A 25,884-nucleotide genomic window follows, 5' to 3' on the forward strand; every position below is an offset into this window, starting at 1 on the left:
TGGAGAAGTGCAGAGAGGGTCAAAAAGAACTCTATTGTGTCTTTGTGGATTTAGAAAAAGCATATGACAGAGTGCCAAGGGAAGAGGTGTGGTATTGCATGAAGAAATCTGGAGTGGCAGAAAAGTATGTTAAACTGGTACAAGACATGTATGAGGACAGCAGGACAGTGGTGAGATGTGCTGTAGGAGTAACAGATAGTTTCAAGGTGGAGGTGGGATTGCATCAAGGATCGGCTCTGAGCCCCTTCTTGTTTGCTCTGGTGATGGACCGACTAACAGATGACGACAGGCAAGAATCCCCATGGACGATGATGTTTGCAGATGACATTGTGATTTGTGGTGAGAACAGGGAACAGGTAGAAGAGAACTTGGAGAGGTGGAGGTATGCACTTGGAAGAAGAGGAATGAAAGTCAGCTGTAGTAAGACAGAGTACATGTGTGTGAATGAGAGGGAGGCCAGTGGAACAGTGAGGTTACAAGGAGCAGAGGTCACAAAGGTGCAGGACTTCAAGTACTTGGGGTCCACTGTCCAGGAAAATGGGGAATGTGATAAAGAAGTGAAAAAGATAGTCCAGGCAGGATGGAGTGGATGGAGACAAGTTTCAGGAGTGATTTGTGACAAAAAGGTGTCAGCAAAGGTCAAAGGAAAAGTTTACAAGCCAGTGGTGAGACCAGATATTTTGTCTGGTCTGGAGACATTGGCATTGTCAAAAAGACAGGAGTCAGAACTGGAAGTGGCAGAAATGAAGATGTTGAAGTTCTCCTTAGGAGTGACAAGGCTGGATAAGATTAGGAATGAGGTAATCAGAGCCAAGAATAAATATGACAGTGAGAGGACTGAAGATAGGAGACAGGAATATAAGGAGATGGGACATAGAGCAAAGAGGGAAGTAGCTAAGGCAAAGCAGAGGGTGTACGATGAGTTGTATGGGAGACTGGACACGAAAGAGGGCAAGAAGGACTTGTACCATTTGCCAAGACAGAGGGATCAGGCTGGAAAGGATGTGTATCAGGTTAGGCTTATTAAAGATAGGAATGGTAATCTTCTAACAAGTGAGGAGAGTGTGATGGGAAGATGGAAGGAGTACTTTTATGAGCTAATGGATAAAGAGAATGAAAGAGAAAGAAGAGTAGAGGTCATAGAAACTGTGAACCAGGAAAATAAAGCACAGGTTGAACAACTGGGAGATAAAGTTAACGAGTCCAGACTGAGATGGTTTGGACATGTCCAGAGGAGGGACAGTGGGTATATTGGTAGAAGGATGTTAGAAATGCAGCTGCCATGAAAAAGACAAAGAGGAAGGCCAAAGAGGAGATATATGGATGCAGTTAGAGAGGACATGAAGGTAGTTGGAGTGAGGACAGAGTGAGGTGGAGGAGGATGACTCACTATGGCGACCCCTGAAGAGGGGAAAAACCGAAAGAAGCAGAAGAAAGAAGGAGGTTAGGCTGATATATACCTCCCCAATGGCAGTGGTCTACACTAACTGTAACATATCTTCCTATTTTGAACAGCAGCCGGGTATGAGACAGGTGTGCCCACTTTCACCACTTCTATTTGCATTGGTGATAGAACCATTTCAGATTTTTTTTTTAATTCACAAATTATTTATTTTATGGCAATTTAGATTTCTGGTACTTATTAGTTACACGCCTGCATTTCTCAACAGATAAACACACCAATATTTGAATGTATGAGAATGTTGGATTATTGGCTGAAAGCTGGTCATGTGATGAGAATAGGGACTCCCCATGAATTGTTTGATAATGACCACTTTCTGCAGGTGAGTAAGAGAGTGAATGGTTGTTTCTCATTTATTTCTATGTGATCCAGAAAAAGAAGCCAAAAAAGATAATGTATCAATTTTTTTAGTCTTTAAGAATTGCTCCCACTTGCACACCACCTGACTCTTATTTCATGAGGTGGTAAGCTGCCAACCCTCTTCAAAACATCACTCTAACCTCTGTTGACCTTGGACTGACCGCTGATTACTGACACTTAATGGGCTTTTAGCCTTAATTTACATCCTTTCTGTGGTTCTGAGGTCCGATCAACCTCTAGTGTTCTCCAGAAGCCAGAGTGGTGAAGCATCTTTTATGGTGTGGGAAGAAAAAAGATGAAACAGCTTTGGCCTGTTGTTAACTTTTATTTTAACATAAATAAAACTTGATAACATCTACTTTCGATCCTATGTCCTCTTAGCTGACACTCTGGCACAAGTGTTAACATCCTTCTCATCCAACTAAAAAAATACAAGAAATTAGTCTAAACTGCCTATATATTTTTTTTTTTGCAATATTTAACACTATCTCTCTAAATGAGTCTTTTAGTTAAAAAACAAAAGCATTATTTTACTTTAGCTCAATAAAGGATAAATTATCACTTTGTTTTTATTAAATCATTATTCCAAGTAATGCAACACATGTACACGATGTAACACAAATGCCTAAAAATCTTATCCCTTAATTCTTAGCATGTTTATTGTGTGTTATTTTTGTTCTCTCAATTCCAATTTTTGATTTAGTTTATTTTTGTAATGATGTCTTAAAGTACAAAATTCAGTCTCTTTCTCATATGGTGAATACAATGGTTCCCTGTTGTTACAGTCATATTGAGATGTTGGGATCTGATAATAATAAGAGTGAATAGATTAGGTAATCCAATGTTTGCATTCCTATAAGGTATGATCGATCTGTTGCTGATTTATTATTAACTGACCTGCTGCCCCCTGCTTTAGTGCTTTAACATGCAGTAAAGTGAGGAAGAGTCCCTTCCTCCATGATCTTATTCTTTACAAAATGTGTTCTATGTGAAGTGACTTCAAAAGATCAGAATGAATGTACAGCTATGAGCTGCACAAAATGAAACTTCTACTGTCAAGGAAATGAGGTGTAAATAAATGTTGTTGCCTATTTTTATCACCTGCCACCGAGGTTAAAGGCAGATGTATTTTCCCCATGTCATTGTGTTTGTGTTCTGTACCATATAAAGAAAAAAAAACACATATCACGGATTACGGAACAGCCTTTAATGAGAATTTCTGACAGTGATCAATGAATGCGTATTTACAAGAACTAAACTAGAACTCAACACAGTTCAAGATGGAAACTATAGCAAAAATGCTAATAATTTTCAAAAAATTCCAAAAAATATATATTTTGTCTGTTCCCACACATGATTTTTATAGTAATATTATACAACACAATAGGAAAAAGTTGCATACAAAAGAAAAAAATAATCATAAAACTTACTAACTAATCTATATTAATAAAGCAAATTTGATTGTCTCACACTTTTGAGTAAAGAAAAAAGATACATTGTGATGGTATCACTGTATTTGTGATAAGCTTTGCAGGGTAGAGCCATCACAGGAACTCGAGGATGGTTGGTGGTATATGTATGTCCAGGTACATAAACACTCAGGGTTAGCAGTCGAGAGCAGGTAGGCAGATGAAGAAAGGCTGGATTGACCTGCCTTTTTTAGTCTAGGAGTTGTTTGAGAGATTGTGATCATCTTTGTAGTTTGACAAGGATGGACTCCAGGGGTCTAAGAGTACATATGCACAGAAAAAAAAAATTGTCAAGGATTACCTGTCCCTAGAAAACACACACTGTTTATATCCTACACATTTACAACTTTGATATACGAGACACATGTGCAGCACATGATCTTTTGTAATTTTGCCCTAAAAAAAGAATTTGCTTCCTCGCAAATTGAAAAAACTTTTTTTTTTCCTTCATCTAGCGTGGGTGCAAATAATGACTTCAACCAGAGCACAGTGCCATTGTGAGCACGAGGGATAATCAAAGCCTTATAACTGGTTTAATTATACAGAAGATATGGCACTATGAAGAGCACACTATAAAAACATTTCCACTGCTGAAAACCCACTCAACGTGGAGTCTTTCTAAAAGCATTTGGACTTTAAGCCAAACGGAATATATGACAGCAGCCATAACACTAGATACCCCATTTTGCATCAAATTAAGCATTTGAGGTTCATCCTTTTCAACCAACTTTTCTTTAGTACACAGCTTCAGTAAATCATTTCCTTTATTATAAAGCCTAACAAGTGTATGTGTTTGTCTGTTTTTGCCACTCTGACACTGCAGTTAACATGAACATGAACTCAGATTTTCTTCGCCTCATTACCAGAGGCACAAACAATATTTCAAATAAAACAATCATTAGCTAGTGTTTAAATAGGTATTGATTGACATTGTTTGAGGTTTCTGGAAAGACATTGTACTAAAGTCCTTGAAGTGCATACCAAAAAGCTGGAACAGATAACGAACATAATGTGACATGGGGGCCCCCCATACTATATTTACTCTGACCACCAAGAAATCAGAGCAGTTTCTGTCACTTATTGATACAAAAAAACACTACAAGCTCATGTACTGTCAAACATTCTAGAATTTTTTTTTTTAAGTTGCGCAAAAGAATTAACTTTTGCTTCATTGAAAAATACTTGAAAACGTAGTGGTGCTTGAAAGTTTGTGAACCCTTTAGAATGTTCTACATTTCTCCTTAAATATGACCTAAACCAGCATCAGATTTTCACACAAGTCCTAAAAGTAGATAAATAGAACCCACTTAAACAAATGAGACAAAAATAATATAATACTTATATTGTTGGCAGTGGCTATTTCCTCGCCAACATGCCACTTGCAAAACACTTGTGGCACCCTGAGGAGGAGAAGAGGAGGCACAAGAAGAAACGTTTGGTTCACAGTCCCAACTCTTACTTTGTGGATATAAAACTTCCAGGATGCTACAAGATCATGACAGTGTTCAGCCACTCTCAGAATGTCGTGCTGTGAGTTGGCTGTTCAACGGTCCTGTGTCAGCCCACTGGAAGCAAAGCATGTCTCACAGAGGGGCGCTCATTCAGGAGGAAGCAGAACTAGTTGTCTTTGGAGCTGAAAGAGACAGGAGGGGGTGGACCAGCTGATATCAGCTTCTCTAGGCTACAAGACGACGGCAGAGCCTGCGGTCAGGTTTAAAACGAAGACTTGACTGGACAGCAGATGGATTTTCAATGTTGGTGTTGAAAGATCGGTTGTTGCTGCAACTCCACCCTCCAACCCTCTCTGAGTACAATATTGTTTTGGCTAAAGAAAGAAAAATATATACCTGATCATTTATTTAGTGAGGGAAATGATCCAATATTACATACTTGTAAGTGGTAAAAGTACAGGTCCTTCTCAAAAAATTAGCATATTGTGATAAAGGTCATTATTTTCCATAATGTAATGATAAAAATGAAACTTTCATATATTTCAGATTCATTGCACACCAACTGAAATATTTCAGGTCTTTAATTGTTTTAATACTGATGATTATGGCATACAGCTCACGAAAACCCAAAATGCCTGTCCCAAAAAATTAGCATATCATGAAAAGGTTCTCTAAACAAGCTATTAACCTAACCATCTGAATCAACGACGTAACTCTAAACACCTGCAAAAGATTCCTGAGGCTTTTAAAAACTCCCAGCCTTGTTCATTACTCAAAACCACAATCATGGGTAAGACTGCCGACCTGACTGCTGTCCAGAAGGCCATCATTGACACCCTCAAGCAAGAGGGTAAGACACAGAAAGAAATTGCTGAACGAATAGGCTGTTCCCAGAGTGCTGTATCAAGGCACCTCAGTGGGAAGTCTGTGAGAAGGGAAAAGTGTCGCAGAAAATGCTGCACAACGAGAAGAGGTGACCGGACCCTGAGGAGGATTGTGGAGAAGGGCCGATTCCAGACATTGGGGGACCTGCAGAAGCAGTGGACTGAGTCTGGAGTAGAAACATCCAGAGCCACCGTGCACAGGCGTGTGCAGGAAAAAGGCTACAGGTGCCACATTCCCCAGGTCAAGCCACTCTTGAACAAGAGACTGCATCAGAAGCATCTCGCCTGGGACTGCTGCTGAGTGGTCCAACGTTATGTTCTCTGATTACAGTAAATTTTGCATTTCCTTTGGAAATCAAGGTCCCAGAGTCTGGAGGAAGAGAGGAGACACATAATTCACATTGCTTGAGGTCCAGTGTCAAGTTTCCACAGTCACTGGGGTGTCATGTCATCTGCTGGTGTTGGTCCACTGTGTTTTATCAAGGGCAGGGTCAATGCGGCTAGCTATCAGGAGATTTTGGAGCACTTCATGCTTCCATCTGCTGAAAAGCTTTATGGAGATGAAGATTTCATTTTTCAGCACGACCTGGCACCTGCTCACAGTGCCAAAACCACTGGTAAATGGTTTACTGACCATGGTATTACTGTGCTCAATTGGCCTGCCAACTCTCCTGACCTGAACCCCATAGAGAACCTGTGGGATATTGTGAAGAGAAAGTTGAGAGACGCAAGACCCAACACTCTGGATGAGCTTAAGGCCGCTATCGAAGCATCCTGGGCCTCCATAACACCTCAGCAGTGCCACAGGCTGATTGCCTCCATGCCACGCCGCATTGAAGCAGTCATTCATGCAAAAGGATTCCCGACCAAGTATTGAGTGCATAACTGAACATTATTTGAAGGTTGGCGTTTTTTGTATTAAAAACACTTGTCTTTCATTGGTGGGATGAAATATGCTAATTTTTTGGGACAGGCATTTTGGGTTTTCATGAGCTGTATGCCATAATCATCAGTATTAAAACAATTAAACACCTGAAATATTTCAGTTGGTGTGCAATGAATCTGAAATATATGAAAGTTTCATTTTTATCATTACATTATGGAAAATAATGACCTTTATCACAATATGCTAATTTTTTGAGAAGGACCTGTATGTTAAACTTTGCTTTCAGTGTCGGGGGTGGCGGGGTGGGGGGGTGTCACACCAGTCAGTGGACACAGGAGTCAGGTGGTTTGCCCCACCTTCTCTTCAGATTCAGTTCATGGACAGATGTTCTGACATTTTCCTTTAGAATTCTCTGATATCATTCAGAATTCATTGTTCCATCAATGATGGCAAGAAGTCCTGGTCCAGATGCAGCAAAACAGTCCCAATCCATGATACTACCACCACCATGTTTCACAGATGGGATAAGGTTCTTCTGCAGGAATGCAGAGTTTTACTTTTTCAAACAGAACACTTTTCATTTAAACCAAAAAGTTCTAGTTTGTTCTGATCTGTCCACAAAACATTCTTCCAACAGTCTTCTGTCTTGTCCACATGATCTTTAACGAACTGCAGACGAGCAGCCATGTTCTTTTTGGAGAGCAGTGTCTTCCTCCTTCAACCCTGCCATGAACACCATTGTTGTTCAGAGTTCTCCTGATGGTGGACTCATGAACATTAACATTAATGTGAGAGAGACCTTCAGCTGTTAGAAGTTACTCTGGAGTCCTTTGTGACTTCGCCGACTATTCCATGCCTTGGAGTGATGATCTTTGTTGGTCCATCACTCCTGGGGAGGGTAACAATGGTCTTGAGTTTCCTCCATTTGTACACAATCTGTCTGACTGTGGATTGGTGGAGTCCAAACTCTTTACAGATGTTTTGTAACATTTTCCAGCCTGATGAGCATCAACAACTCTTTTTCTGAGCTCCTCAGAAATCTCTTTTGTTCCTGTCATGATCCACTTCCACAAACATGTTGTGAAGATCAGACTTTGATAGATCCTGTTCTTTAAATCAAACATGGTGTTCACTCACACCTGAGCTACATCCCATTGATTAAAAATATCAGACTCTAATTTCACCTTCAAATTAACTGATAATCCTAGAGGTTCACATACTTTTACCATCACAAATATATAATATTGGATCATTTTCCTCAATAAATACCTAAATGACCAAGTAAAATATTTTTATTTCATTTGTTTAACTGGGTTCTCTTTATCTACTTTTAGTACTTTTGCGAAAATCTGATGATGATTTAGGTCATTTTTTTGTTAAACTATGAGAAATTATAAAGGTTCACAAATTTTCAAGCTCCACTGTAAAATATATGAACTTAGAATATTCAATATTAAACAGATATTTACAAGTACTTCAGTAAATCTGGACATTATTATGAGTAATTACTCAAAAATGAGACACATTAGTTTTTCTGATCAATCATTAAAAAAAATATTCAGGGCAACATTTTGGAGCCTAATTGCCATATACGTGATAATCTGTACTTCCTCCGAAGAAATCCATGAAAAACTGTGGATGCCCAAAGTTTACAATACAGAATTAATGTTATAAATTTCATAAAACCTGCACAGATACAATCACAACCACTCAATACAAGCCTATTTTTACATTTTCACCTAACATTACCTCCGCTCAATGTTTCCATTGTTGTGAGACTGTTTCACTTTCCCAGAGATCATCTTCCAGAGACAAGATATGGAAAATAAAAAAATATTGTTAGTTAAAGCATGAAGATTAAATAACTTTCTGTATGCATGTGCTAGAAAAGGATAATCTGTGTGTGTGCGTTTGTGTCTTTGAGTGGGAGGAAAGATCATGAAGTAGATGGGAGGGGATGTAACCTGCCTCACCAAAGGTATAAATTACACAAGTTTTTCAGCGATTTGACAAAAGAAGCATTTTCATGTGTTGAAGGCAACATTTATCTACGAAGGAATCTAACTGTGAGTATATATTTATTTATTTGCTTCGTGTTTCTTTTTTTATTTATTAGAATAGAATAGAATAGAATAGAATAGAATAGAATAGAATAGAATAGAATAGAAACAGCCTTTATTGTCCCACAGAGGGGAAATTCAAATGTAAAAGCAGCAACAGATAAAAAGATAAAAAGATTTCACACAAAAGTTCCTAAATGTTAATAAACAATACAATATATAAAGAAATAAGATAAACAATATCAATAATAATGTTCAATATGTGTTGGAACATTGATAAGGACAGACTATTTACAGTACAGTACTACAGGCAGAGTGTGTGTTTTAGCAGAGGTCAGCATGTATTTAATCCTTATTGAGTCTATTGGGAGCAGTGATGGTTGTAGAAGGACCTGAGGTAATTACAGAGTTAAATTGTTTCACACACAGATACTTATTAAAGAAACTTTTTTTTTTCTCTTTGCAAAGGATACAATTTAGGTTATCTATATGTTACTGGAGTAATATTACAGTATTAATGTCTTAATACATACAAAGTATGTATTGTATATCTTATATCTGCTGTCATCACTTAAACGACGAGTGTATTATGTTTGAAAAATAAAGACTTTAAAACTAAACCAGTCATAGCCTGTATTTATCAAACAGAGTCAATGACTAAATAACTTTGCAAAATGACTCTTTAATGTATGCCTTGTTCCCAGTCCTAGAAAATGAGTGTGCTGAGTGTAGATGAACAGATGCTCGGATATATTCATCATTTAACACGGATTCCTCATTTTTCTGGACTGAATAAAACGTGCATTGAATTTAAGGAAATGCAAACGTGAGACGTCATTTATATTTGACCCATCAAAATGAATGCGGTCATTTATTTACAGAATCAAAATTTAACATCAAACATTTACATTAATTTGGCAATTATGAAAATAACAACATAAGCAATCAATCAGGAAAAATCATACGGCCATGATTTTTCCGTTGCTTCACCACAGACATTTATGAAACTGTACAATTATGATCTTTTACCCACACGGATGTGGATGAGCATTTTACACAGACATTTCTAAATATCTGGAAGAATATCTACTTGATAAAAAGTTTAAAGATGGGAAAGAAGTTTAGAGGGAGTAAAGATGGTATGGGAGGGGAAGTGTTCACCAGAATTGACACTCTCCATCAGAACCCAGCTCTCCCCGGTACGCTTGGTAGGAAACTTGACTCATTACCTTTCTGAGATTAATCAGCAGATATGGAGCTCCGTTAACGCTACCTGTCCAGCGTCTCCTTAGGATGCTGTGAATCGTCAGAAGTAGTGGCGAGTGAAAATGTTATAATCCCATGGAACTCGGAAGAGCTCTGTTGTCATGTCAGGATCATCCCGTCTCTCACAGAACTGTCCGCGCAACAGAACTTCTCCAGAGCTTCAACAGAACCCAACAGAACTTCAACAGCACTCCATCAGAACTGAACAGAACTGAACAGAACTGTCCAGAACCGTTCCAGCACCATCCCAGAACTGAGTAGACCAGGAAGTACCGACATTTTAAAGAGCTCTTTCCCGGTTCACTTTTGGGAGTATTCCCATTGGTCAGAAACAACCAGACGGGGTGTGTTTTGTGACGTAAGAGGTTAGAAGACAGCAAGAATTGTTATGGAAAGATCAGAAATGTTCTCACAGACAGAGAGAGTTTTGTTTTGGCGAGTTTAGAAACAGGTGCCAAAAACCTCTATATTTACGTCTGAGAGGATTCTAAAAACATGACAGTTCGTTCTAACAACTTGTTTTGCGTTTGACTCCAACCTTGGACCAACTTACACTTGCTCATTCAAAAGCAGAAATCAGAAAAGGCATAATTACTCTGTAACAGCTTTGACATGAGTTCTAACTTTGCATGAGAATAAAAATCATTACACAGTTAATAAAATTGATTAGTTCACTGCAACATCTAAAATGGTTTGAACTAAGACACTTTGATTATCAACATTTGTAAAATAGTAATGATAATAAAACAGAGAGTGTTCTTTCACATGAATCTTCAAGAGAGAAAGTCTCAGGATGGGTGAACCGGCATTTCTGGATTCAAATCAATGAAATGACAGTTCCTGTCCCACAAGGTTCTTAAGGTCAAGATTTTTGACCTTAGACTTAGTTTTTGACATGGGCCTAGTCCACTACACTGAGTACATAAAAAGTGGATACTGATTAAAATGGTGATAATTGATTGGTCCATGTGTTGCTAGGCACCAGGAGGCTGTGCCAATGGGGCAGATTACATCTAAACGTAATGTACTGACCCAAGATGTCCACTTCTCGACTAATGAAGAAGGACCTCCCAGGTACTCGTCGCACCACTTTGACAGCGCTTTACATCGGAATAGTGACCTTCAAGTTCCTCCAACCATTGTTGTCCCTGATGAGGAGTCAAGGTTTGTACTAACTGCCAAAGTCAATTTCCAACATCTTAAATAGAATTAAAAATTAGAATTTGTAAAATTTGAGTTCATGTAGCAGCAAAATTTTCACTATAATTTTACAAGAAAATGTGTATTTTTTGCTGTTCTCTGTAAAGCTGTACTCCATCTCCTCACCTTCTGTTTAGGGTAGCTTTCAGAACATTTTAAACCAGTATCATATGGATTTCCTAATGATGTGTAATCCTATTTTGTGTAAAAGGGGTCCTTAAATGAATAATCAATCAATTGTGCGTTTAATACAGCTTTGATAAAACTTATGCTCTTAAAACATCCTGCGTTTTGTTCTAGTGGTCCTACATTTTACTAGTATTACTAAGACTACTAGAAAAAAATGAGGCTGTGTTTGAGATGTCTACTCATTCGCTACATAGTCAGACATTTTGCTGTGTTGTTCAAAATGTTATGAGTTTTTCTTTTAGCATTTGATGTTATAGAACCATGTCACATGGTACATAGTGTATAGAAGTAGTATGCTTCTACATATCTGTATGGATCATCATGTATTGCAGTCTGAAGTCACACAGCAGGGTAATTGAAGTTAATGATAAAGTTCATTGCTTGTCTTTTTTTATTCTCAGACTCAAGTTCAAGTTCAATAATCTTTATTATCCCCAAGGGAAAATTTGTTCCACAGTCAGCAGACACAGAAAACATTCATACTAGTCAAGATATTAAGACACTTAAATAACAGTACATAAATTACTACCACTGTTCAATGAGAAGCCTGTAAGCTACAGATACGTTAGTTTTTCAGCCTGTTCATCCTACGACTAGGCAGCAGATACCTGCTTCCAGATGGAAGCAACCTGAACTCACCATGGATTGGGTGATCAAGAGCCAGAATCAGCCTGGTCTTGTTCACTGACCACACCTTGTGTAGGTCAGAGAGGTTCTGTAGGGCTATGTCAGCCATTTTGATGCACATCCTGACAATCCCCAAGAGTTTGCTCCTGTTTTTGCTTGTTAAAAAGCCAAACCAACAAATGAAGATAAAACTTAAAAGAGACTCCATAAAACATGAATTAAAATATTCTCATATCGTATCAACTTGTTTAAAATGCTTATATATAGCCAGGTAGCTCTAAAATAGTGTGTCTCTTAATGTGCATGAGCTGAAGGGCTTGAAAAGTTATTGGAAACATATGCACTGATGCTGTCTTTAAAAATAATTTATTTTTAAATGTTAAACTTAAGACACATTGTATATTACAACATAAAGCAAGACACATTCCAATTGTTCTATTGCTATGGGGCTTGTTTTTATTATTTGTAAACACAATATACTCTGGGCTGCCTTAATGTACAGGATGTTTGTGGCCATGTGTGATCCATATAAAAAATAACCCACTTTAGCTCATTGGCCCATGGTCCAGGAGCTGAACAACCAGAATGTGTAATGCTAAATTTGGTGCATGTCCATTTGTGATGGACTGACTGCTTTCATCATGTCTGAGGAAGACATTTGAGATCTGTGTTCATAAAAAAATAAGACAATATTTGTCAGAAAAAGTTTGAAAAATAATTATTGAACAAACCGAAGTTGGCAGAGTTTTTTAAAGTGACAAATCTGCAGAAGGATGTTTACTGACTCCTCCACCACCTGATAGAGCAGGACAACACGCGGTCTGGGCACATGGATGTTACATTAGCTCAGTGCTTCTCAATTATTTTCTGTTATGCCCCCCTCAGGAAGAAGTAAACATTTCGCCCCCAACTCTCCACCGCAACTGTAAATAGTATGTCAATAAAACTGTTAAAAGTACACCTCTGCCTAACATTGTGTCCTTATTAACATTAAAGAAAAAATAATAATATAGCTCAACTTACAAGGAAGAATAACTTTATTAACATTGTTTATTGTTTGACTCCTTTCTTGGATCTCTTCTGTTTTCGTTATATATATGCTCCCCTTAGGGTCTATCCTGAGGAAACATGGCATTTTGTTTAATTTTTAAACTGTTTTGATATAGAAATTATGTTCATGAAACTTATGAACAGAATCAGTGATAATGGACAGTCCTGGTGGAGTCCAACTCCCACCCTGAAGAGGTTCGACTAACTACTGGCAATGTGAACCAAACTCTCGCACCACTTGAAGAGGGACTAAACAGCCCATAGCAAATGGCCCCCAATCCCATACTCACAGAGCACCCCCCACAGTGTAATTCGAGGAACACAGTCGAATGCCTTCTCCAAGTCCATAAAACACATGTAGACTGGATGGGCAAACTCCCATGACCCCTCAAAGACATTAGTGAGGATAAAGAGCTGATCCAGTGTTCCACAGCCAGGATGGAACCCGCATTGTTCCTCCTGGATCTGAGGTTCAACCAACGATCATACTTTCTTCTCCAGTACCCTGAATTGACCTTACCAGGGTGGTTAAGGAGAGTTATGCCCCTATAATTGGGGCACACCCTCTGGTGCCCCTTTTTGAAAAGAGGAACCACCACCCCAATCTGCCAATCCAGTGACACTGCCTCCAATATCCACGCAGTGTTGCAAAGGTGTGCCATCAACATCCAGAGCCTTAAGGAAATTGGGGTGAATCTCATCCACCCCAAATAAATAAAAACATACTCAAATAAACCATCCATTTTTTAATAACCTGAAATGTTTCATCAGGAAAGTATAGATTATTGCAATACAGGAGTTATCAATGAAAAGGGGAGCCGTGGGGCAGAGGTTAGAGAAGCCAGCCTTCTTGCCCATTCAACCCCCTGGATGAACTATATCAAAAATGTATGTGGAAAAGGTGTAGCACCCATACCTGCCTCCACCCTCATTAGCCCCACTCTTGGCCCTTGAGCAAGGCCCTTAACCCCCACCATCTGCTCCACTGAGCACCCTAGAAGGTAGCTCTCTGCTCTACAGAGAGGGTTGTGGTAGCTCGGTAGTCTGTGGTTGCGTGAATAAGGGCATTTTGTATAAAAACCAATGTCATGTCTTTGTGCGAGTTAGATTGCTGTGGTAACCACTGAGGAAGGGAGCAGTCGAAAGAAGAAGGAAAAAAAAGTTATTAATTAATCTGTATGTATAATCTGTATTCTGTTTTAGTCTTGTGAAATTTTTCAACCATTTGAAAATAAACTTTCTATCTGTAACCAACAGTATCTCAGAGCGCCACGGCTCGAGGACAGAGCTGCGTAGATCCTCTGTATATAGCACTATGGACCTGGCACCTCAGCTGGAACATTACGCTAATTCCCTTCCACATCAGATGATAAGAAGCAGGCCGTCTCTTGAAACCCTCCGCAAGACAGTTGAAGCAAGTGGTATTTATTATTTTTGAAATTTGTTTATTAAAAAAAATGTTTTTTTTTTTTTCAGGAGATGCTCAAAAAAAAGCCAATGCTAATTTAACTAAATTAACTAACTAACTAAAGTCTTCAATAAAGTGATTTAAAAATCTGCTGGCTTTGAGATAGTTGATTTCTGTGAGTAATGAGTCTAAGTAAAATGCATGAAAACTGTTTTTAAAATTTTACATTATTTTTTTTATTGGGAACTAGTAAGTAAATATAAAATGTGAAAAATAATATAAGTACTGAAAAGCTAAAACTGTAAAATAAAACAAACAAAAAAAGTAAAAATAAAACTGTACTAGTGATCAGTTGCCTGTTTGATCAATGAAGATTTGTAATTGTTAGGAACAGGATTTGCCACATCAAATTATTTTATTGTAATGTTTGCTGACAGTTGTTAACTTGTTAATAAGTGTTCAGACTGCATCAACAAATATACTGTATTTTATAGCATGCTTTTTTTTTCTCTTACTATATGCCTAATGGCCATTTTTTCATTTTAAACAATTTTGCAATTGTAAACAATTTCCACACCTAAATTGTAATATATAATTATTATTATTATTTATTGTTTTCCTCTTCTGTTAACAATTGTCTCATCATAGGTGGTGGATATGGGAACTAATGGAACAGCCACCTCCTCAGACTCAAGCAGTCAACCAGCACCAGATCTTAGAAATGAAGGATCCCAAGATCCTCCAGAGAAAGCTCCGGTTAGATTTGGTTGGATCATTGGAGTCATGGTGAGCTGTTTTACTGTAACAATGTTAAATAATTCTTAAACATAGCTAACGCCAAAATTTGCTTATAATTTAGTTTTAAACAAATTGGGTTAAAGCCTTTACTCTGTAGCTTTCACATTACCATCTCACAGCTATTATTATTATTATTATTATTATTATTATAGTTGTTATTATTTATTTATTTTTACTTTTGTCACAGGTTCGTTGTATGCTCAATATTTGGGGGGTCATCTTGTTCATCCGGCTGTCATGGATCACCTCTCAGGCAGGCATTAGTAAGTCAGTTCTTCATTTTTTTGATTACTGCTTCCCAACAGTAGACATACAGTATTTCTGCTGTAGTATTTACAGTTATTATTGATGTGTTGCTTGATAATGATATTGCCACAAGGGTGCAATTGAGTTTCATCCAAGGTAAAAATTTAATCTGGAAAACATACAAATTTATAAGAAACATTTGAAACATTATTTAATATTAACAGATTCAGAAGGCTGTCAAAATGTTTTACAGTGGGTGGTCTCTGATAATTCTGGAGTCACACACCAAACCAAAAGCCACAGTAAAATTTCAGTAGCTTCACTATGCTATTCATATATAGGTTATCTGAAAAATATTGCCTTATAATGGAAACATTTTTAAATATCTAGCAAGACCTGTTACCATTCAAATTAGGTGTTGGATATGACCGTTGGCTCAATCCAAATTGTAGCTGAATATCCAAAATTTCATCCATCCATCCATCCATCCATCCATCCATCCATCCATCCATCCATTATTGGCTCTGCTTATTCCGAAGTTGGGTCATGGGGGCAGCAGCTTGAGCAAGGAGGTACAGATGTTTCTTTCCACAGCCTCCTCTTTCAGCTGTTCTGGGAGGACTCCAATGCGTTCCCAGGCCAACTGAGAGACATGGTCTCTCCAGCATGTCCTGGGTCGTTCCGGGAGTCTACTCCCAGTTGGGCATGTCCAAAGCACCTCCTTAGGGAGGCGCCCAGGGGACATCCTTACCAGATGCCCAAACCACCTCTACTGGATCCTTTCAATGCAGAGGAGCAGCAGTTCTACTCTGAGTCTCTCCTGGATAATGGAACTTCTGACCTTATCTCTAAGGAAGAGTCCAACTACTCTGTGGAGGAAACTCATTTCAGCTGCCTGTATTCACACTCTCATTCTTTCGGTCACTGCCCAGAGTTTGTGGCCATTGGTGAGGGTAGGAACGTAGACTGACCAGCAAACAGATAGCTTAGCCTTACAGCTCAGCTCCCTCTTCACCACAACGGACCGGCACAGAGTGTGCAATACTGCAGATGCTGCACCAATTCGACTGTCAATCTCACTCTCTATTCTTCCCTCACTCATGAAAAAACCCTGAGATACTTGAACTCCTCCACTTGAGGAAGAACATCACCCTTGACCCGAAGAGAGCAATCCACCCTTTTCTGACTGAGGACCATGGCCTCAGATTTGCAGGGGTTGCTGATTCTCATCCCAGCCACTTCACACTCGAAGGCAAACCACTCCAGTGAGAAATAGAGAAGACTCCCAACAGAATTATATTCATCTGCAAAGAGCAGAGATGGAATTCTGAGACCACTAAACCAGAATCCCTACACCCCCTGGCTGCACTGAGAAATTATGTCCATAAAAGTTATGAACAGTATTGTGACAACGGGCAGCCCTGGCAGAGTCCAACTCCCATTCTGAAGGGGTCTGACACACTACCGGCAATGCGAACCAAACTCTTGCACTGATGTATATGGACTGAACAGCCCATAGAAATGGGTCCCTAATCCCATACTTACAGAGCACCCCCTACAGTGTACCTCGAAGAACATTGTTAAAAGCTTTCTCCAAGTCCACAAGACACATGTAGACTGGATGGATAAACTCACATGACCCCTTGAGGACCATAGTGAGGGTAAAGAGCTGGTCCAGTGTTCCGTGACCTGGACATAACCTGCATTGTTCCTCCTGGATCTGAGGTTTCACCAATGATCTGACTTGCCTCTCCAGTACCCCTAAATAGACCTTACCAGGGAGGCTAAGGAAATATGTGCCCCTATAATTGAAACACACCCTCCAGTCCTCTTTTTGAACTGGGGAACCACCCCCCTAGTCTGCCAATCCAGTGGCACTGTCATGTGATGTTGCAAAGGAATGTCAACTAAGACAGCCCCACAATAATCCAGAGCCTTAAGGAAATCAGGGTGAATCTCATCCACTCCTGGAGCCCTACTACCTCGGCGACCTCAGCCACGGTTATGGACAGACAATCCACAAAGTCTCCTGACTCAGCTTTATTCATGGAAGATGTACCAGTGGGACTGAGAAGGTCTGAGAAGTATTCCTACCACCTCCCAACAACATCACTGGTTGAGGACAACAACAATCCACCACTACTGAAAACATTTTTAGTAAAGTGCTGTTTTCCCCTCTTCAGCTGCCTGATGGTTTGCTAGAAAACCTCCTCTGAGCAGATCAAGAGTCTTTATCCAAGGCCTCACTAAACTCTGGAGTCCCACCAGCCAACAAGGCCTGAAAGGCCTCCTCCTCCTCCTTCTTCAGCTTGACAGCCTACCTAACCCAGGGTGTCCACCACCAAGTTTGAGGATGCCCACTGCAAGAAGCACTGACAACCTTGCGGACACAGCTCAAGGCAGCTATTTCAGTTATTTAGGAGTGGAACATGACCCACTCGAACTCATTGTCCTCTGCCTCAGCTGGGATGTGGTTACAGCTCTCCCTGAGGTGTGAGTTGAAGATCTTTCTGATGGGCACTTCTGTCAGGCATCTCGTTTGGGTCTACTGGGTCTGTCTGGCATCTTTCCCTGCCATCTGACCCAACTCACTACCAGATGGTAATATGTTGATAGCTCAGCACTTTCTTTACCTGAGTATCCAAAACAGACACAAATCAGATGACATGACTGCAAAGTCAATCATACATCTATGACCTATGGCAACCTGGTGCCAAGTGCACTTATGCACACCCTTATGTTTGAACATGGTGTTTGTGATGGACAAACTATGACTAGTAGAGAAGTCCAACAACAAAACATCACTCAGGTTCAGATCACAGAGGCTGTTCCTCCCAATCACGACCCTCCAGGTTACACTGACATTGAAGTTCCCAGCAGAATAAAGGAGTCCTCAGCTAGCACACCTTCTTCCACACACCCCCACCCCCACACCCCACACCCCCACCCACGGTCAATAACTCCAAAACGCCAGGTACTTTGAACTGCCATTTGGCGTGTAGGCACAAACAACAGTCAGAACCTGTTCCCCCACCCAAAAGCACAGGACACCCTTTCATCCCTGGTGGATATCTAAAAATTGAATTAGGAATATACTGTACATTTTTGTATTTATTGAGGTTTATTAGGTGAAGCACCACTTGGACTTCAAGTTAACTCCAAATTTTCAGTTGTAGATGTAATTCACTAATTACTTTTGTAAAGTATTAAGTCTGTCAAGTGGTTCTTAATTTATTTTGTTAAAAGACAGACTTAATATAAAAGACTATCTGGCCAGAATATTTAGTATTGGAGACCACCAAATCTATGGGTGGATTTAGGCATTTTGCCCCCACTGATCTCTATTTTTGTTGTGCCTGGGTATACATGGTTCAAACAGTAAATTTATAGAGATTTATTTTGATTTTTTTTCCTGTAAAGCATACATATACTTTGTAGATTTTTCCATCTGATTCATTGTTTGAATCCACATGACTTTCTTGTTTAGTTTTGCACCTACCTTTTAGTTGCTAAAACTGCACTCAACTAAAATGCAAAAAAAAATCTTGATTTTGTCTGATACTTTAATTTTCTTCCTGACAGTATTGACGTGTGTCATAATTTTAATGTCTGTGGTGGTGACATCTGTGACTGCGTTATCCATTTCTGCCATTGCTACCAACGGGAGGGTGGTCTCAGGTGAGTCTTTCTGGAATGTCAGGAACCAACTATCTGGGAAAAAATGTCTTTAAAAAATTGCAAAATAAATTCAAATAGGTTCTTGTAAAGAGAGGTTGGCCTACTCACTTGCCAACCAATTTGACCCCAAGAGACCAAATAATGTGCAAGCCTCAATGATCATTTATGTTTTGCAGCCTATTATTTATTATAAATTACAATGAAGAGTATTGTCTGGTTTAAATTTCCTTTTTGGGAGGAACATAGGTCAAATTTAACATGTAAAAAATTCTATTTTCCAAAGCTTCTTGCAGTTGATGCAATTTACTGTGATGTGATGATTTGTTTACTGTCGAAACTCAGGTGAGTGATATCAATGTTAAGTGAAGCTAATGGCTAGCAAGACCGTTGGCTGGTAGAGCAGTTGGTTAGCAAATGGGCTATATTTGCGTCATTTAGCACAGTAAAGTTAATTAAAACCAGTCAGAGTATTTTGGACACTTTTCATGTTAAATTAATTATGTTTAGTTAAAATGTGTTCATGAGTTCATTGTTTCATATGAAAATTGTTAAAATGAATACATGCTTGTGGCACATTGGGGTAGATTTTCTTTAAAAATATGAAAGTTATAAGGGAGGATGTTAAGTCCATTATAAATTTGCAATGAGTGAGGGAAACCAACAACGCCACCTGGAATTATACTCCAGGAAATCTAAATAGTAAAAGGACATGGAGGTTTGTACTGGAGGAAGGGACAAGATTCAAATAAATTCTACTAAACTTATTGAAGGGCAAAGTGGTACAAAATACATTTAAAAGTATTTCACATTTTTAAATGTGCAATGCACTTAGAACAGAAAATAATAATAAAAAAAAAAAACAGAATTTACTAATTTAATTTTTAAAACAGGACTTTGACTGAAGTTAAAAACATTTTACAATATCAGGTGAGACAGAGGCTGACTAACGGGGGAGGCTGTGAAGACAAAGGGCCCACATCCATTGAAGAAAAAGTGATCTCCCAAATGTATGGCCACTGAGATTAACACTGCAGGAGTCATTTTTGAACCTTGGCAGCACCTATAGTTAAACATGGCAAGTTCATCCCTCTGCTTGTGAATATGTTGGAGAAGCACAGGGAGTAATAAAAAAAAAAGCACAAGAGAGCCATGCTATGTGAGTAGTGAGAGACAGAGAACAGAAGAAATTATAGAGAAACAAAGAGAGAGAGGATAAAGTGTGAGAAAAGATGTGCTGTTGGTGTGATATCGCCAAGTAAACCACAGACTTTGATAGAGCTGGATAAGTATTTGTTTACTGTGGAAAATTCGGTGAGTGATATAGTAGAAGCTAATGGCTAGCAAGACCGTTGGCTAGTAGGGCAGTTGTTAGCAAATTGGATATATTAGCATGATTTAGGACAGTAAAATGTTAGTTACAACCATCCATCCATCCATCCATCCATCCATCCATCGGATTTATATATTTCGCTTGTTCCGAAGTCAGGTTGCAGTGGCAGCAGCTTGAACAGGAATGTTCAGACATGTCTGTCCACAGCCACCTCTTCAAGCTTTTCTGGGAGGACTCCAAGTCCTTCCCAGGCCGAGAGACAAAGTTTATCTAGTGTGTCCTGGCTCTTCCCTGGGGGTCTCCTCCCTGTAGGACATGCCCAAAACATCTCCCTAGGGAGGCACCCAGGGGGCATCCTTACCAGATGCCCAAACCACCTCAACTGGCTCCTTTTGATGTGGAGGAGCAGTGGTTCTACTCCGAGTCTCTCCCAGATAACTCAACTTTTCATCCTATCTCTGAGGGAGAATCCAGATACCCTGCAGAAGAAACTTGTTTCAACTGCCTGTATCTACAATATCATTCTTTCAGTCACTACCTAGAGTTTGTGACCATAAGTGAGGGTAGGAACATAGACCGACCAGTAAACAGAGAGTTCCGTTCTCTCTTCACCACAACGGACCAGCACAGAGTCTGCAATACTGCAGCTACTGCTCCAATCCATCTGTCAATCTTGTGCTAAATTTTTCCCTCACTTGTGAACAAAACCCTGAGATACTTGAACTCCTCCACTTGTGGCAGAACCTCGCCCTCGACCTGAAGAGAGCAATCCACCCTTTTCTGACTGAGGACTATGGTCTCAGATTTGGATGTGCTGATTTTCATCCCAGCCACTTGCACAGATGTGAACCTTTCCAGTTAGAGTTGAAGATCCTACCACGATGACATGATAGTTAAAACTAGTCTGAGTATTTTGGACACTTCGTGCTGTATTAATGATCTTGTTTAATTAAAATGTGTTCATGAGTTCATTGTTTCATATTAAAATAGTTAAAAATGAATACACAATAAAAAAGATGCTACTGTATTATCTAGAGCATGTTCTAATTTTATAATGAGTGAACATTTGATAACATTCCTGTATAAAACAGTTGAAATAATTACATGGAGAGGTTATCTCTACTTGTAGGGTGAGAAATTCAATTATCTGTGAGAGACTCGGAGTAGAACTGCTACTCCTCCACGTCGAGAGGAGCAAGTTGAGGTGGTTTGGGCATCTGGTAAGGATGCCCCCATGGCGCCTCCCCAGGGTCTCCTCCCAGTGCCTGAAGCACGTCCCTGGGGAAGACCCAGGACACGCTGGAGAGACTATGTCTCTCGGTTGGCCTGGAAACACCTTGGAATCTTCCCAGAAGAGCTGGAAGAGGTGGCTGTGGAAAGAGATGTCTGGGCCTCCCTGCTCAAGCTGCTGCCCACGTGACCCGACTTTGGAATAAGCAGAAGATAATGGATAGATGGATGGATGGACCATCTATAATAATCACAAATGAAATATATTCAACCACTACCTATCTCTAAGGGAGAGTCCAGCTACCCTGCAGAGAAAACTCATTTCATCCACCTGTATCCATGATCTCATTCTTTTGGTCACTACCCAGAGCTCATGACCATAGGTGAGGGTAGGAACGTAAACTGACCGCTAAACAGAGAGCTTTGTCTTACAGCTCAGCTCTCTCTTCACCACAACGTACCAGTACAGAGTCCGCAATACTGCAGATGCTGCACCAATCCATCTGTCAATCTCACGGTCCATTCTTCCCTCACTCGTGAGCAAAACCCCGAGATAATTGAACTCCTCCACTTGAGGTAGAACCTCACCCTCGACCTGAAGAGAGCAATCCACCCTTTTCCAGTTGAGGACCATGGGCTCAGATTTGGAGATGCTGATTTTCATCCCAGCTTCTTCACACTCGGCTGTGAACCACTCTAGTGAGAGCTGAAGGTCACGGCACAATGACGCCAACAGGACCCCATCATCTGCAAAAAGCAGAGATGGACTCCTGGGGACACCGAACTGGAAACCCTCCACCCCCTAGCTGCACCGAGAAATTCTGTCCATAATAGTTATGAACAGAATCTGTGACAAAGGGCAGCCTGGCGGAATCCAATAGATGGTGCTCAAGTTATTTTTTAGCAGCTGGTGTTCTGCACATTATGGGTGGACTGTTTTTTTGTTTGTTCATTTTTTTTTTGTTTGTTTTTTTGAGACCTGTCAATTTACTGAATTAAGTTTTATGGATGAGATGGCAAGCCAGACCCATGGATGATATTCTGAAAATTTCTGCTAGTAGACTGGCCAGCTGCTACATTCATTCATTCAACCTTTATTTAGACAGGTTAATCCCATTGAGCCTGGAGGACTCATTTACAAGAGAGACCTGATTTCAACAAAGAGTGATGACAACAATGGACAACAGCAACAACAATAGACAATCATAAAAGAGGCATACAGATTATTATTTTTATTTTACAAATTGAAATAAGATGGCAAAAAAAGTAGCAAAAACATCTAGATTATATGGCGAATGTAGAAAACTAAAATCAGGAACATATCTGCATTGGTCCTTGCCAGGAGTCCAACAGATTCTTAAAGCAACTTAGAGAGGTCAAGGTCGAGAGCTTCAGATCTTTTTGCAAGATATTCCAGTAAACAGGAGCATAGTAGGAGAAAGCCCTTTCGCCAAGTTCAGTCTGCACTGAGGGAACACTGCAGGTAATAATGTCCTGAGAGTGCATGCTGTAGCTGCACTCACCCAGATACATGTAGGAGGAGATGTATGAAGACAACAGACCAAGAAGTGGTTTAAAGATGAAAATGTACCAGTGAGAGAGTCTGCGTGAAGTTAATGATGATCAGTTAACCAGTGAATACAGGGTGCAGTGGTGGGTACGATAATTACAGCCAGTTATGAATCTTGGTGCACCGTGACAGACAGCATCCAACATCTGCAGGGTGTTTGTAGGAGCATTCATGTAAATTTTATTTATTATTGCATTTTATTTTGGGGGATCTGTGGTTTTTGTCACTGCAATACCAACTGTATATTTCTTGTTCTGTGTTATGACAATAAATATGTCAGTTTACTACTAATTATATTCATTGCTTACTCCTCAGAACCTAGGTCTTATGAGCATTTACCGGTTATAATATTTAGCCCAAGTGCTATATGTTCTTTAAATGCTTGTTAGCATTTTAATAACAGTTTTATGTTTAAAATATTTTCCAGGTGGTGCATATTTTATGATCTCCAGAACTCTTGGTCCTGAAATTGGAGGACCGATTGGGATGGTTTTCTCTTTTGCTAATGCACTGGCGTGTGCACTCAATACAGTTGGCTTTGCAGAGGTTGTTCGAGATCTAATGCTGGTACGTCTTTTTTTTAAACTGTGGGAAAATGATTATATGTGAAAGTTGTTTCATACATAAAGAAAAGCAGACTGAATTAATACTCTGTTGTTTATCATTGCTTTACTATTTCGCATAAAAGTATATAGCCAGCTATGTAAAGCTTTAAATTACAATGATATGAAGCACCAGAACACGAGTGTTTCATTTTCTTTTGACACCATTTTATCCTGTTTAATAGCTAAAATGGCTGTTTACATTTTTCTGACAAATCTGTTTAATCAATGTAGGAGTTCAATGTCATCATGGTTGATTCAGTCAACGATGTTCGTATTGTGGGTGTGATCACTATAACCATTCTTCTGCTCATCTCATTGGCTGGAATGGAGTGGGAGACCAAGGTGAGCACATTTAAAGTGTATTTCATAACATTTGGTAAAACATAAAATTAAATTTCTATGTATCTTATCACTTAACACTATATTTTTGTGAAGCACTCAGTAATGTTGGAGACAATCTTTTTCACTAACTTTTACCCAAAAGAAACACACTCAAAGGCAGGTGAATATTTTTAACTGGCATTTTACTTTCAAGGGTTGATTTTAGGACGTTACATACAGAGATACATAAATGCATATGCATTAGAACATTGGCACAGAAATAAACCTTCAGTAGTGTAATCGGTAGATATTTACACAACAGTTAATGTGGGCATTCCCTCATACCAGCCACAGTCAGCCACACAGATACAATCTATGGCGTTTGGCAAGTCAGCCTCCAGATGGAGTTAAGAGTATGTTTTGGGCATGTTCTCATGGCAACAAGGAAGAACTCCAAGGAGGTACTGTGAGTTGGTAAGCCAGCCTCCAGGTTGCGATAAGAGATTGTTTTGGTAGACAGCAGGTGTCAGGGTTTTCAAGGCAGATCAGGACAGGAGAACCCAGTTGCGCAGGCAGGACTCAGGGGGCAGACATATAAAATAAAATACTTTTAATAATAATAATAATAATAAATCAAAAGGCTGACATGGCAGCAAAAACTTACAAAACAGACTCAGGAACAGGATTAAACAGGATCAGACAGACAGACAGGCAGGACAGGCAATACCCAACGATGAACCGACACTGACAGGACAAACAGACAGACTTTATATACACACACACAACCAGGACATGACACATGTGACGATAATCAGACAATCAATACAGACACAAGGGAGAACAGACAGGGGAAGGCCCACTAGATGGTGCCATCCCTACAGCAGGATCTCAGGGCAGGGAAATATGTTTTTCAGACCCAATATTAAAACACAATAAAAACATTCATAACCTTTGAACGAAAAGTAGCATTACATAATAGTATGTTTCATGCCAAGAAAAAGCACCGCAGATGCCATCTTTGCTTTGAAGATGTTAATAAAGAGGTACAGAGAGGGTCCGAAAGAACTCTGTTGTGTCTTTGTGGATTTAGAAAAAGCATGTGACAGGGTGCTGAGGGAGGTGGTGTGATATTGCATGAGGAAATCTGGAGTGGCAGAGAGGTATGTTAGACTGGTACATGACATGTATGAGGACAGCAGGATAGTGGTAAGATGTGCTCTAGGAGTGACAGATAGCTTCAAGGTGGAGGTGGGATTGTATCAAGGATCAGATCTGAACCTCATCTTGTTTGATCTGATGATGGCCCAACTAACAGATGAGATCAGACATGTATCTCCGTGGACTATGTTGTTTGCAGATGACATTGTGATTTTTGGTGGTGACAACAGGGAACATGTGGAAGAAAACTTGGAGAGATGGAGGTATGCACTTGAAAGAAGAGGAAGCCGTAGTAAGACAGAGTACATGTGAGTGAGTGAATGGGAGACAGTGCAACAGTGAGGCTACAAGGAGCAGCAGTCACAAAGGTGCAAGACTTCAAGTAGTTCAGACCAACTGTCCAGGAAAATGGAGAGTGTCATAAAGAGTTGAAAAACAGAGTCCAGGTAGGATGGAGTGGATGGAGAAAAGTTTTAGGAGTGATTTGCAACGAAAGAGTGTCAGCAAATGTCAAAGGAAAAGTTTACAAGACAGTGGTGAGACCAGCTATGCTGTATGGTCTGGAGACAGTGGCACTGACAAAAAGACAGTAGAAAGAGCAGAAAGTAGCAGAAATTAAGATGTTGAGATTATCCT

General features: G+C 39.6%; 1 protein-coding gene and 1 pseudogene across 1 annotated transcript in view; both read left to right on the forward strand.

Annotated features, from left to right (window-relative positions):
- Nucleotides 1-4,660: 4,660 nt before the first annotated feature.
- On the forward strand, nt 4,661-4,912 carry LOC119408520 (annotated as a pseudogene).
- A 3,615-nt stretch (nt 4,913-8,527) lies between these two features.
- The window catches only part of LOC119414823 (solute carrier family 12 member 3-like), a 46,704-nt gene continuing 29,347 nt past the window's right edge, over nt 8,528-25,884 (forward strand). The window contains exons 1-8 of the mRNA XM_037681948.1: nt 8,528-8,578; nt 10,817-11,002; nt 14,162-14,318; nt 14,961-15,098; nt 15,298-15,373; nt 18,939-19,034; nt 23,592-23,731; nt 24,001-24,111. Coding sequence (XP_037537876.1) covers nt 10,836-11,002; nt 14,162-14,318; nt 14,961-15,098; nt 15,298-15,373; nt 18,939-19,034; nt 23,592-23,731; nt 24,001-24,111 — 885 coding nt within the window. The 5' untranslated portion in view covers nt 8,528-8,578; nt 10,817-10,835. The remainder of the gene's footprint in view (nt 8,579-10,816; nt 11,003-14,161; nt 14,319-14,960; nt 15,099-15,297; nt 15,374-18,938; nt 19,035-23,591; nt 23,732-24,000; nt 24,112-25,884) is intronic.

Source organism: Nematolebias whitei, chromosome 1 (genome assembly GCF_014905685.2).
Source record: "Nematolebias whitei isolate Nwh7 chromosome 1, NemWhi1, whole genome shotgun sequence".
NCBI lineage: Eukaryota > Metazoa > Chordata > Actinopteri > Cyprinodontiformes > Rivulidae > Nematolebias > Nematolebias whitei.